General features: G+C 40.6%; 1 protein-coding gene across 1 annotated transcript in view; it reads right to left on the reverse strand.

Annotated features, from left to right (window-relative positions):
* Positions 1–10,137, reverse strand: part of sdhaf3 (succinate dehydrogenase complex assembly factor 3) — a 45,910-nt gene extending 35,773 nt beyond the window's left edge. Inside the window, exons 1-3 of the mRNA XM_034161406.1 lie at positions 10,117–10,137; positions 5,948–5,950; positions 3,544–3,771 (exon numbers count right to left, since the gene is read on the reverse strand). Of these exons, the coding sequence (XP_034017297.1) occupies positions 3,544–3,705 (162 nt within the window). The 5' untranslated portion in view covers positions 3,706–3,771; positions 5,948–5,950; positions 10,117–10,137. The remainder of the gene's footprint in view (positions 1–3,543; positions 3,772–5,947; positions 5,951–10,116) is intronic.
* Positions 10,138–14,811: the final 4,674 nt, after the last annotated feature.

Consider the following 14,811-nt stretch of genomic DNA (forward strand, 5'->3'; position numbering starts at 1 on the left):
AGCCCTGCCACTACTGTTATTGTTTAAAAATACAAAATAACTTTTTCATCCGATTACTCGAATAATCGATAAAATAATCGTTAGAATACTCGATTCCAAAAATATTTGATAGCTGCAGCCCTAGTCATTTCATTCATTTGAATACATTTTGCACTAATTATTGGAACACAGAATTGGTTTGATAAGCTCACTGACCCTTGACCTCCTTACACAGGTGAGTCCAATCATGAGAAAGGGTATTTAAGGTGGCCATTTGCAAATGTTTCCCCCCCTTTGTATCTCTTCTAATAAGTGGCAACATGGGAGCCTCTAAACAACTCCCAAATGACCTCAAAACAAAGATTGTTCAACATCATGGTTTAGGGGAACAATACAAAAAGCTATCTCAGAGATTTCAGCTGTCAGTTTCCACTGTGAGGAACATCGTGATGAAATGGAAGACCACAGGTACAGTACTAGTTAAGGCCCGAAGTGGCAGGCCAAGAAAAATCTCAGATAAGCTAAAGCGAAGGATGGTGAGAACAGTCATAGTCAACCCACAGACCTGCTCAAGACCTACAACATGATCTTACTGCAGATAGTGTCTCTGTGCATAGTTCAACTATAAAGCTCACTTTGCACAGAGTACAACGTTCTGGAATGGCCATCTCAGTCTCCAGACCTGAATATTATTGAAAATCTGTGATGTGAATTTAAATGGGCTGTCCATGCTCGGAAACCAACAAACCTGAGATGTTTTTTAAAGAATGGTCCAAACCAAACCATGATGGATTCCTGGACAGTCGCCTCTGCATTTCTTCTCACTGGTTTTATTTCTTCCGTGGCTCATTTTGACGCTGATGAGCCCAATGTTACACTTCGTGTTCATCCGTTTGTCTGCAAAATCGCTCTTTTGCGCATGTTGAACTGTTTAATTTAAAAAGAATGAACTGAAAATTAGATCGTTGTTAGTTTGCAGCCCTCATAATAACTTCAACTTGTTGCCTAAATGTGGAGCTGCACAGCTAACCAAAGGAAAAAAGAAAAAATACAGGAGGGGAGTTTTGTTATTAATTGATTTGAGTTTGAACGCAGGGTGAGGTCATGTGATCCCCTCTCCCACCTGTACTGGACACAATTCCGAGCCAAACCACAGCCAATCCTTGAGGTTAAATGCTGGCAAAGTGAAAATCTTTAAAATGGATTGTCATCCATCTGGATATGATGTGTTTTTTTATGCACAGCGCTGATCTGTCACCAAGTGCGCAGTCAGTGGCTACATAAGACTTTTCTGCCTACCGGTGTGGGCCCCGCCCGGCGCGTGATGTCACCATGATTCCATCTATAGCTAATTCGCCCTACTGAGGTTTCAAATCCCGCAAAATCTCACAAAATGTCAGAGAGTTCACCGTGCTGCGAGATGTCATTAACACTGAGAACTGCATTGAGACAGTCTGGTCAGGCTGCACTTTAACCGCTACACACGGACAACAGCATTAACATCGCAACATAAAACTCTTTGTATATTGTGCCTAAAACGCTCGTGAATATATTCTCTGGGTTTATACACGTTGTTATTGTGTTTGTTTTATGTAAGCCTGTGAGAAGTTCAGGTTGTTTCTCCATTATTGTCAGTGGGATTTGCTGTGAGCTGCGATCGCTTCCTGTACATGTCATTGTGAGGGAAAGTGAAGTTTACTCTTTAAGTTCTGCTTATTGTTCTTTACAACACCGATTCAGTTTGTTCCAGAGTAATATATATATATATATATATATATATATATATATATATATATATATATATAAGATGTCTGAAATTCAGTTTGCGTTTATTAAATTCCACGCAGACAAACGTAGCAGATATTTGAAATATTCGTTTTAGTGGGTTTTCAGGGTCTCATCCACGCAGCCTCTTATTCACGTGATGGAAAGCATAAAAATGTACATTTTGGGAGTATAATGTTCATTTGCAACTGTCATGTGGATTCTCTAAGTCAGTGTTTCTCAACCTTTTTTGAGTCACGGCACCCTTTTTATATTTACAAAATCCTGCGGCACAGCACCAACTAAAATAATATTATAATGCTATTACCTCTGGTTTTGCGCAAAACCCAATTATCGCAATAGAAAATCGATACAGAAAACATTGCATTTCGAAAATCCTCAAGCATTTTGCGCTCTGATCTCAAGTAGGGCTGTCACGATTAGAACTTTCTGGAGACGATTAATTGTCAGACAAATAATTGCGATTGACGAATATATTGTCTATTTTTTTTTCTTTTTTTCCCCTTCTTTATATTCTACTATTGTAGTATAATTACACAACTCTGGAAGAACGTTTGGCTTCTGTGAGTGGAGAAACTGGGAATGGTGCAACATTTTTATTTTTATCTTCATTTTACATACAGTCCCAACTTTTTCTGATTTGTGGTTGTTTCTGTTGCATTTCTGAAATTGTTTCTCCTCATCAGTCACGTTTTGTGCTTAAACACTACATTAAGCTCAAGATTGAACAAATAAATACCTTTGGAAAATAACAGCTGTTAAAGTTCAGAGTTCTCACCTGCTTTTTGTGATCTGTGCGTCTGAACATTGGTTTTTTTTTGTGTATCTCAGTTCATTCATATATTCTCATTTTTTAAATATGTTTTTAAAGATATTTGACCGTTTATTTTATCTCATGATCTCATAAATTCAGCATACGACGCGCACATGGTGTGAACAGGACGGTAACGGCAGAATCACACCTTTAGAGAAAGTTCAGAGAGAAGTAAAAGCTTCACGTTTTCGTTTTGTTAACATGTTCACTCCATTTAAAATCCTCTCTCTGCTCCGCGCTCGCTGCGCACTGAACGTGTCGCGATTGCATTCAGGAATCTCCCTGACTCACCCCCTCCCCTCCCTCACCCAGCCCCTCCCTCACTCACCCACCCCCTCCCCTCCCCTCCCCTCCCTCACTCACCCCCTCCCCTCCCTCGCAGTCTGCAGCCTGTTAACTCCGCGCGCGTGCACACACAGGCACAGACACACACACCGACAGCTCCGCATTTTAGACGGCTTTTGAAGGAGACGGCACTGTTTTAATCGGCCGTCAGCCTCCTTGTTATTGTCCCGCCTTAAGACGAGAGCGAGGCTGCAGCACAATGACGTCAGATTCTGAGTCGTTTTATGCTTTGTGGATAAAATAAATAATTCACGGTAATCGCGAATATGAAAAATACCCACGGCACCCCTGACGATCGATCACGGCACCCCGGTTGAGAATCACTGCTCTAAGTTGTTTAGACCACAGCAACTCTCTGGCGCGCAAGGGATTATGGGATATCTCAATAGGGCGAACGGATGGATTCATCCATGTAATCATCGAACCTGATGACAACTTCACAGTGCTGCAGACAGCTGCACATCATCACCTGCACATGGGACTGGGCTATAACAACCACCCCCCACCCCCCCCCCAAAAAAAATTGATCGATAATTGGATAATCCACGAGGTATAAATCTGAAGTCTGGAGTTTATGGTTGTGAAGCCCGTTTGTTGCTGTGTTTTGTTTTGTTTTTTACCTGCCATTCCCTCATGAAGATCTTCACCTCTTCGCCTGAAGCTCTTTTATGCCTCCTGAACTCCTCTTTGACGTACTGGTCGCCCAAAACGCGTAAATGCAGCGGCAGGAAGCGGTGCAGCACCAGAATCCGCTTGTACAGAGACCGAACTTTGGACGCCATGAAGAAGCACACAGCTAGTGGCTAGCTTCTTCTGACATGACGCGAAAACACACTTTCACAGAATCACTGTTTTGTTTTGTTTTTTCGGCAATGCCAGAAATAAAACTGAACGCGGCCGGTGATGATGATGATGATTATTATTATTATTAATAAAACTTCTTCTTCGTCTTCTTCGTCTTCTTCTGCTACTTCTTCAGCCGTTGGCTTCCAACTTAATATGTCTTTACCGCCACCGTGTGCTTGCGGAGTGTGACTCAATTTACAGCCCCAACCAAAAAGACGAAAAAAAAAAAAAGAAGAAAATCAAGTCTGTCATTGTATATATTTATCTGAGGGCTCTGCACACCACAATATAAATGTACAAGTAAAAATATACATATGTTTATAATTGGGATTTTGTTTATGTTCAACCCCAAGTTAGAAAACAAAATTAAGAAAATCAGTCTGCTACCATGTGAGTGTGGTGGTGATGTGGTGCTCCACTCCATGCTTGGCGGTGGAGGCTGAGAAGGTCAGTTGTGTGAGTGCGTAGAATTCCCAGAGCAGGCGGTGAAGGACATCAGCTTGCGACAGCACGCTAGACAGTCTGATGGAGTCCATGTCGCTAAGGGCGCAGCCGTATGAGCAAAAGGTGGTGGTGTCAATCTTCATGTCCACCAACAGTCCATACACATACAGAAAGTCCGCACCCAGGAGGGGTACGGCGACCTTAGCCGCGATAAAGACCCAGCTAAAGCTCTGTCCCCTGAAACACATGTCAATTTGTCGCATGCCGCATTAGGGTGGTTCAAAAAAATAAAAGTTGGAAATTCATTACTCTCACCCAGCAAAATACAAAGAGAAACTGGAGGAGCCTGGACCATCTAATGTTTCACTACCTGACACTGTCTCCAGCCAGAGTGAAGAGAACACAGAAAGTCCAGATGAAGAATTTGTTATGCCAGTGCCACAAAAAGCCAGTAAAATTAAAGCTGTTGTAACACCAGGACTTGCAGCAGCATTGGATAGGACCAAAACAACAGACAGAAGGGCCACCTATATTCTGACTGAAACGGCAGCAAGTCTTGGTCATGATGCAAGCAACTTAAATATCATTATCATGTAAAGGATGTTCTCTTATGGTACACAGCTGTATAATTGGTTCTTGTGCTGATTCATACATTTTTAAATATTAAGTACTGCAAGGCATAAAGAATATTATTGTTTGGAGCTAGATCAAAATATAAGGGGACAAAGGGGACAGGACGACTGCACCTTATTGAAGGGAGGATGGATGGGGTCATGTATTGCGAGATTTCGGCAACCTCCTGAAAAACTACAGGAAACATTTGAACTCTGTAATTGCAAACAAAGGCTACTGTACCATATACGAGTATTAACACTGATTTTTACAGGTGTTCAAATACTTATTTGCAGCAGTAACATACAAATAAATTATTAAAAAATCATACATTGTGATTTTCAGATTTTTTTTTTTAGATTATGTCTCTCACAGTGGACATGCTCCTAAGATTTAAAAGATTTAAAATTTATTTAGAATTAAGATTTAAAATTTCCGACCCCTCCATATTTCTAAGTGGGAGAACTTGCAAAATCGCAGGGTGTTCAAATACTTATTTTCCTCACTGTAACTACTGATTCACTGTGCCCCGGTTTCCCTTATTAAGGACTGGGGTATGTAAACTTTTGATCAGGGTCATTTGGGTAGTTTCTGTTGTCATTATGATTTAAAGAGTAAACAGAGTTGTTTGACATTAAAAGGTTTCACACAACCACTAACCATGAGTGAAGAAATAGTTTTGTGTTATCATTGATATTCTCTGAAAAAATGGCCAAGAAGTCAATTCTGCCAGGGTATGTAAACTTTTTAGCACAACTGTATGTTCTCTGTATTCAAAAGTTTCCAGTTCAATTTCTCCATAATCTGTTTCCAAGGATGCTGTCATATAGTTGTCACCTTCAGAAGATGATGAACATGTACAGTCAGGAATGATCATGGCGATGTTATCAAATTGCTCTACAGGGATAGAAGCCCACACTGTGCTGTCTGTTATTGTTACCTTGGTGTTGGCATCATTATGAAGTCATTCATACTAATCAATCACAAATATTTGGTTGATCAATATGTGCTTCATCCATGTAGGCTTGAGATATACAAACACGAGTGTCAGTGAGACAGAGGTCAGATGGTTTTATTCTCCAAACTACTTCCCCACAACATACAGCTAAATGAAATAATGGCATACTGTAAATAAAATTCTTTGCTAATAGCTGTAAATGCGGCACGCTGGCTTAGTGGTTAGCACTGTTACCTTACAAAGAGAAGGTCCCAGGTTTGCTTCTGACCTGGTCCTTTCAGTTTGCATGTTCTCTCCGTGTTTGCTTCAGTTCCCTCCGGGTGCTTTGTCTTGTTCCCACCTTTGTCTTTGACTTTGTCTGTCTCTGTATGTTGGCAGCCTGTCCAGGGTCTACCTACTCTCTGATTGCTTTGATAGACTCCAGCCCCCGTGACCTGTTCCTGCATTTAAGACCTGCAGCGCATTCAAAGAAAAAGAAAAAGAAAAAAAAAACATTGGTTGAAGGACAAATTATTGTAAATACAAGGATTAAACCATCACTTCTCCATCCTTTTTTCTTGAGACAAGTCAACAGATGGATGTATGAACATTTCCAAGTCCCTGCCTGTGTCTTGGACTTCATTTACATCAGTGATGTAGAAATAGAAACAATATGGTATTTTATGGTCAATCTGTCTGGAGGAGGCATTTCTCAAAAACCGACTGACCGTGCAAGAAGACTACTGAGGGAAGCCACCACATCATCCATTTTGGAGTATAAACTCTCATCTGTGACAGTACTTCTGTGTCCTTTTCCTGAAGGTTGTGTCTCTCTTGAGCTTTGGCTGCATATTAGTGTGGGTGGTATTGCTTCATCTCATCCATATCTGTAAGCTTCCAGAAAATGAACACAAATACGGATGACATGAGTGCAGTGTGGTTACAGAAAGGAACATCCGTATCCGTGTTTGTCTACAGGATTTGTTCCACCTCCTGAGGCAAAATACAATCTCACCTCAAGCAATCCTGACAACCCTCCGCCCCAAAAACCAAACAAACAAAGGTGTGACCGAGCCGAACAAACACCAGCCTTCTTGTACCGTTTCACCTTTGTTCCCCTCAGTCAACAAGGAAAAGCTGCGGCTCCAAGCACACTGGCATCAAGGTGAACTGGGATATATATTTTAAAGCAGCTTGGGTGTTCCCTATTAAATGTATTTCTCATATCTCATTTCTCATATCTCTTGCAGGCAAATCAAGAAAATGAAGCAAATTCAATCTTATTTCATCTTCACCACTGGACTAATGACAGGAGTTATTTCCTTCTACTTTCTGTTGGACTCAAGCCATTCCGTTGACTGGATCAGTCCCTTCGGCAGAAATCACAGAAACCAACGATGGACTGTTTACACCGGTAGGCTTATTGGCTTATTCTTAGACCAACCTACCACAACATCCAATCCCTTTGTCTAGAAGTGACAAAAATCTGGCATTAAAAAAATATCAATTTGCTTCAAGGTTTTTGTTTATGTTTGGCTGATGTAATACATAGGATTTTTTTTAATCATTATTTATTTACAACCCAAAATCAGAAAAAGTTGGTACAGTATGAAAAATGAAAATTAGCCCAATGCAGATATTACATTTACAGTAGTGTTCAGAATAATTTCGGTATTGTATCACTTCCTGTTCCGGAGCACAGCGGTGTTTTTCTGTATCTGTTAGCTGTTTAATCTGCGCAGTTAGATTGATCTAGTTATCTAGATTACGATTTGTTTCCCAGTGTAATCTTTACGTGCCTTAACTAAAGCACTCCTTCTGCTGAATCACCTCTAAATTATTTACACATTATTCACTTTGCGTGTTTTTAGGAATCCGCTAGCTTAGCGTAGCTACTAGCTCTTAGCCGATTTAGCATGGCGGCTTCTCCTGTCTCTCCCGCACTTTTCTGCTCTGGGTGTGAAATGTTTAGTTGTTCCTCAGCCTCCTTTAGCAGTAACGGTACTTGTAATAAGTGTAGCTTATTCGTAGCTTTGGAGGCCAGGCTGGGCGAATTGGAGACTTGGCTCCGCACCGTGGAAAATTCTACAGCTAGCCAGGCCCCTGTAGTCGGTGCGGACCAAGGTAGCTTAGCCGCCGTTAGTTCCCCCCTGGCAGATCCCGAGCAGCCGGGAAAGCAGGCTGACTGGGTGACTGTGAGGAGGAAGCGTAGACCTAAACAGAAGCCCCGTGTACACCGCCAACCCGTTCACATTTCTAACCGTTTTTCCCCACTCGACGATACACCCGCCGAGGATCAAACTCTGGTTATTGGCGACTCTGTTTTGAGAAATGTGAAGTTAGCGACACCAGCAACCATAGTCAATTGTCTTCCGGGGGCCAGAGCAGGCGACATTGAAGGAAATTTGAAACTGCTGGTTAAGGCTAAGCGTAAATTTGGTAAGATTGTAATTCACGTCGGCAGTAATGACACCCGGTTACGCCAATCGGAGGTCACTAAAATTAACATTAAATCGGTGTGTAACTTTGCAAAAACAATGTCGGACTCTGTAGTTTTCTCTGGGCCCCTCCCCAATCAGACCGGGAGTGACATGTTTAGCCGCATGTTCTCCTTGAATTGCTGGCTGTCTGAGTGGTGTCCAAAAAATGAGGTGGGCTTCATAGATAATTGGCAAAGCTTCTGGGGAAAACCTGGTCTTGTTAGGAGAGACGGCATCCATCCCACTTTGGATGGAGCAGCTCTCATTTCTAGAAATCTGGCCAATTTTCTTAAATCCTCCAAACCGTGACTATCCAGGGTTGGGACCAGGAAGCAGAGTTGTAGTCTTACACACCTCTCTGCAGCTTCTTTCCCCCTGCCATCCCCTCATTACCCCATCCCCGTAGAGACGGTGCCTGCTCCCAGACTACCAATAACCAGCAAAAATCTATTTAAGCATAAAAATTCAAAAAGAAAAAATAATATAGCACCTTCAACTGCACCACAGACTAAAACAGTTAAATGTGGTCTATTAAACATTAGGTCTCTCTCTTCTAAGTCCCTGTTGGTAAGTGATATAATAATTGATCAACATATTGATTTATTCTGCCTAACAGAAACCTGGTTACAGCAGGATGAATATGTTAGTTTAAATGAGTCAACACCCCCGAGTCACACTAACTGTCAGAATGCTCGTAGCACGGGCCGGGGCGGTGGATTAGCAGCAATCTTCCATTCCAGCTTATTAATTAATCAAAAACCCAGACAGAGCTTTAATTCATTTGAAAGCTTGTCTCTTAGTCTTGTCCATCCAAATTGGAAGTCCCAAAAAACAGTTTTATTTGTTATTATCTATCGTCCACCTGGTCAGTTACTGTGAGTTTCTCTGTGAATTTTCAGACCTTTTGTCTGACTTAGTGCTTAGCTCAGATAAGATAATTATAGTGGGCGATTTTAACATCCACACAGATGCTGAGAATGACAGCCTCAACACTGCATTTAATCTATTATTAGACTCTATTGGCTTTGCTCAAAAAGTAAATGAGTCCACCCACCACTTTAATCATATCTTAGATCTTGTTCTGACTTATGGTATGGAAATAGAAGACTTAACAGTATTCCCTGAAAACTCCCTTCTGTCTGATCATTTTTTAATAACATTTACATTTACTCTGATGGACTACCCAGCAGTAGGGAATAAGTTTCATTACACTAGAAGTCTTTCAGAAAGCGCTGTAACTAGGTTTAAGGATATGATTCCTTCTTTATGTTCTCTAATGCCATATAACAACACAGTGCAGAGTAGCTACCTAAACTCTGTAAGGGAGATAGAGTATCTCGTCAATAGTTTTACATCCTCATTGAAGACAGCTTTGGATGCTGTAGCTCCTCTGAAAAAGAGAGCTTTAAATCAGAAGTGTCTGACTCCATGGTATAACTCTCAAACTCGTAGCTTAAAGCAGATAACCCGTAAGTTGGAGAGGAAATGGCGTCTCACTAATTTAGAAGATCTTCACTTAGCCTGGAAAAAGAGTCTGTTGCTCTATAAAAAAGCCCTCCGTAAAGCTAGGACATCTTTCTACTCATCACTAATTGAAGAAAATAAGAACAACCCCAGGTTTCTTTTCAGCACTGTAGCCAGGCTGACAAAGAGTCAGAGCTCTATTGAGCTGAGTATTCCATTAACTTTAACTAGTAATGACTTCATGACTTTCTTTGCTAACAAAATTTTAACTATTAGAGAAAAAATTACTCATAACCATCCCAAAGACGTATCGTTATCTTTGGCTGCTTTCAGTGATGCCGGTATTTGGTTAGACTCTTTCTCTCCGATTGTTCTGTCTGAGTTATTTTCATTAGTTACTTCATCCAAACCATCAACATGTTTATTAGACCCCATTCCTACCAGGCTGCTCAAGGAAGCCCTACCATTATTTAATGCTTCGATCTTAAATATGATCAATCTATCTTTGTTAGTTGGCTATGTACCACAGGCTTTTAAGGTGGCAGTAATTAAACCATTACTTAAAAAGCCATCACTTGACCCAGCTATCTTAGCTAATTATAGGCCAATCTCCAACCTTCCTTTTCTCTCAAAAATTCTTGAAAGGGTAGTTCTAAAACAGCTAACTGATCATCTGCAGAGGAATGGTCTATTTGAAGAGTTTCAGTCAGGTTTTAGAATTCATCATAGTACAGAAACAGCATTAGTGAAGGTTACAAATGATCTTCTTATGGCCTCGGACAGTGGACTCATCTCTGTGCTTGTTCTGTTAGACCTCAGTGCTGCTTTTGATACTGTTGACCATAAAATTTTATTACAGAGATTAGAGCATGCCATAGGTATTAAAGGCACTGCGCTGCGGTGGTTTGAATCATATTTGTCTAATAGATTACAATTTGTTCATGTAAATGGGGAATCTTCTTCACAGACTAAAGTTAATTATGGAGTTCCACAAGGTTCTGTGCTAGGACCAATTTTATTCACTTTATATATGCTTCCCTTAGGCAGTATTATTAGACGGTATTGCTTAAATTTTCATTGTTACGCAGATGATACCCAGCTTTATCTATCCATGAAGCCAGACGACACACACCAATTAGTTAAACTGCAGGATTGTCTTACAGACATAAAGACATGGATGACCTCTAATTTCCTGCTTTTAAACTCAGATAAAACTGAAGTTATTGTACTTGGCCCCACAAATCTTAGAAACATGGTGTCTAACCAGATCCTTACTCTGGATGGCATTACCCTGACCTCTAGTAATACTGTGAGAAATCTTGGAGTCATTTTTGATCAGGATATGTCATTCAAAGCGCATATTAAACAAATATGTAGGACTGCTTTTTTGCATTTACGCAATATCTCTAAAATCAGAAAGGTCTTGTCTCAGAGTGATGCTGAAAAACTAATTCATGCATTTATTTCCTCTAGGCTGGACTATTGTAATTCATTATTATCAGGTTGTCCTAAAAGTTCCCTAAAAAGCCTTCAGTTAATTCAAAATGCTGCAGCTAGAGTGCTGACGGGGACTAGAAGGAGAGAGCATATCTCACCCATATTGGCCTCTCTTTATTGGCTTCCTGTTAATTCTAGAATAGAATTTAAAATTCTTCTTCTTACTTATAAGGTTTTGAATAATCAGGTCCCATCTTATCTTAGGGACCTCGTAGTACCATATCACCCCAATAGAGCGCTTCGCTCTCAGACTGCAGGCTTACTTGTAGTTCCTAGGGTTTGTAAGAGTAGAATGGGAGGCAGAGCCTTCAGCTTTCAGGCTCCTCTCCTGTGGAACCAGCTCCCAATTCAGATCAGGGAGACAGACACCCTCTCTACTTTTAAGATTAGGCTTAAAACTTTCCTTTTTGCTAAAGCTTATAGTTAGGGCTGGATCAGGTGACCCTGAACCATCCCTTAGTTATGCTGCTATAGACGTAGACTGCTGGGGGGTTCCCATGATGCACTGTTTCTTTCTCTTTTTGCTCTGTATGCACCACTCTGCATTTAATCATTAGTGATCGATCTCTGCTCCCCTCCACAGCATGTCTTTTTCCTGGTTCTCTCCCTCAGCCCCAACCAGTCCCAGCAGAAGACTGCCCCTCCCTGAGCCTGGTTCTGCTGGAGGTTTCTTCCTGTTAAAAGGGAGTTTTTCCTTCCCACTGTAGCCAAGTGCTTGCTCACAGGGGGTTGTTTTGACCGTTGGGGTTTTACATCATTATTGTATGGCCTTGCCTTACAATATAAAGCGCCTTGGGGCAACTGTTTGTTGTGATTTGGCGCTATATAAAAAAAAAAATTGATTGATTGATTGAATAATAGTAGTGCTATGTGACTAAAAAGATTAATCCAGGTTTTGAGTATATTTCTTATTGTTACCTTGGAAACAAGGTACCAGTAGATTCAGTAGATTCTCACAAATCCAACAAGACCAAGCATTCATGATATGCACACTCTTAAGGCTATGAAATTGGGCTATTAGTAAAAAAAGTAGAAAAGGGGGTGTTCACAATAATAGTAGCATCTGCTGTTGACGCTACAAACTCCAAACTATTATGTTCAAACTGCTTTTTTAGCAATCCTGTGAATCACTAAACTAGTATTTAGTTGTATAACCACAGTTTTTCATGATTTCTTCACATCTGCGAGGCATTAATTTTGTTGGTTTGGAACCAAGATTTTGCTCGTTTACTAGTGTGCTTGGGGTCATTGTCTTGTTTAAAACACCCATTTCAAGGGCATGTCCACTTCAGCATAAGGCAACATAACCTCTTCAAGTATTTTGACATATCCAAACTGATTCATGATACCTGGTATGTAATATATAGGCCCAACACCATAGTAGGAGAAACATGCCCATATTATGATGCTTGCACCACCATGCTTCACTGTCTTCACTGTGAACTGTGGCTTGAATTCAGAGTTTGGGGGTCGTCTCACAAACTGTCTGCAGCCCTTGGACCCAAAAAGAACAATTTTACTCTCATCAGTCCACAAAATATTCCTCCATTTCTCTTTAGGCTAGTTGATGTGTTTTTTGGCAAATTGTCTTTGATCATCCTGGAGCTGATCAATGGGTGAGCCTTTGCCATTCTGGTTATTCTTCTATCCATTTTGATGGTTGTTTTCCATTTTCTTCCACGCGTCTCTGTCTTTTTTTTTTTTTTTTTTTTTTTTTTTTTTGGTTTTTTTTTGGTCCATTTTAAAGCATTGGAGATCATTGTAGATGAACAGCCTATAATTTTTTGCACCTGCGTATAAGTTTTCCCCTCTCCAATCAACTTTTTAATCAAACTACACTGTTCTTCTGAACAATGTCTTGAACGTCCCATTTTCCTCAGGCTTTCAAAGAGAAAAGCATGTTCAACAGGTGCTGGCTTCATCCTTAAATAGGGGACACCTGATTCACACCTGTTTGTTCCACTAAACTGATGAACTCACTGACTGAATGCCACACTACTATTATTGTGAACACCCCCTTTTCTACTTTTTTTACTAATAGCCCAATTTCATAGCCTTAAGATTGTGCATATCATGAATGCTTGGTCTTGTTGGATTTGTGAGAATATACTGAATCTACTGGTATCTTGTTTCACATGTAACAATAAGAAATATACTCAAAACCTGGATTAATCTTTTTAGTCACATAGCATTACTATTATTCTGAACACTACTGTACTTTCAATCAATCAATCAATCAATTTTTTTTTTATATAGCGCCAAATCACAACAAACAGTTGCCCCAAGGCGCTTTATATTGTAAGGCAAGGCCATACAATAATGATGTAAAACCCCAACGGTCAAAACGACCCCCTGTGAGCAAGCACTTGGCTACAGTGGGAAGGAAAAACTCCCTTTTAACAGGAAGAAACCTCCAGCAGAACCAGGCTCAGGGAGGGGCAGTCTTCTGCTGGGACTGGTTGGGGCTGAGGGAGAGAACCAGGAAAAAGACATGCTGTGGAGGGGAGCAGAGATCGATCACTAATGATTAAATGCAGAGTGGTGCATACAGAGCAAAAAGAGAAAGAAACAGTGCATCATGGGAACCCCCCAGCAGTCTACGTCTATAGCAGCATAACTAAGGGATGGTTCAGGGTAACCTGATCCAGCCCTAACTATAAGCTTTAGCAAAAAGGAAAGTTTTAAGCCTAATCTTAAAAGTAGAGAGGGTGTCTGTCTCCCTGATCTGAATTGGGAGCTGGTTCCACAGGAGAGGAGCCTGAAAGCTGAAGGCTCTGCCTCCCATTCTACTCTTACAAACCCTAGGAACTACAAGTAAGCCTGCAGTCTGAGAGCGAAGCGCTCTATTGGGGTGATATGGTACTACGAGGTCCCTAAGATAAGATGGGACCTGATTATTCAAAACCTTATAAGTAAGAAGAAGAATTTTAAATTCTATTCTAGAATTAACAGGAAGCCAATGAAGAGAGGCCAATATGGGTGAGATATGCTCTCTCCTTCTAGTCCCCGTCAGCACTCTAGCTGCAGCATTTTGAATTAACTGAAGGCTTTTTAGGGAACTTTTAGGACAACCTGATAATAATGAATTACAATAGTCCAGCCTAGAGGAAATAAATGCATGAATTAGTTTTTCAGCATCACTCTGAGACAAGACCTTTCTGATTTTAGAGATATTGCGTAAATGCAAAAAAGCAGTCCTACATATTTGTTTAATATGCGCTTTGAATGACATATCCTGATCAAAAATGACTCCAAGATTTCTCACAGTATTACTAGAGGTCAGGGTAATGCCATCCAGAGTAAGGATCTTGTTAGACACCATGTTTCTAAGATTTGTGGGGCCAAGTACAATAACTTCAGTTTTATCTGAGTTTAAAAGCAGGAAATTAGAGGTCATCCATGTCTTTATGTCTGTAAGACAATCCTGTAGTTTAGCTAATTGGTGTGTGTCGTCTGGCTTCATGGATAGATAAAGCTGGGTATCATCTGCGTAACAATGAAAATTTAAGCAATACCGTCTAATAATACTGCCTAAGGGAAGCATATATAAAGTGAATAAAATTGGTCCTAGCACAGAGTGTGAACCCAAAATATTTCATGTTTTGTGT

The sequence above is a fragment of the Thalassophryne amazonica genome, chromosome 20, assembly GCF_902500255.1.
Source record: "Thalassophryne amazonica chromosome 20, fThaAma1.1, whole genome shotgun sequence".
NCBI lineage: Eukaryota > Metazoa > Chordata > Actinopteri > Batrachoidiformes > Batrachoididae > Thalassophryne > Thalassophryne amazonica.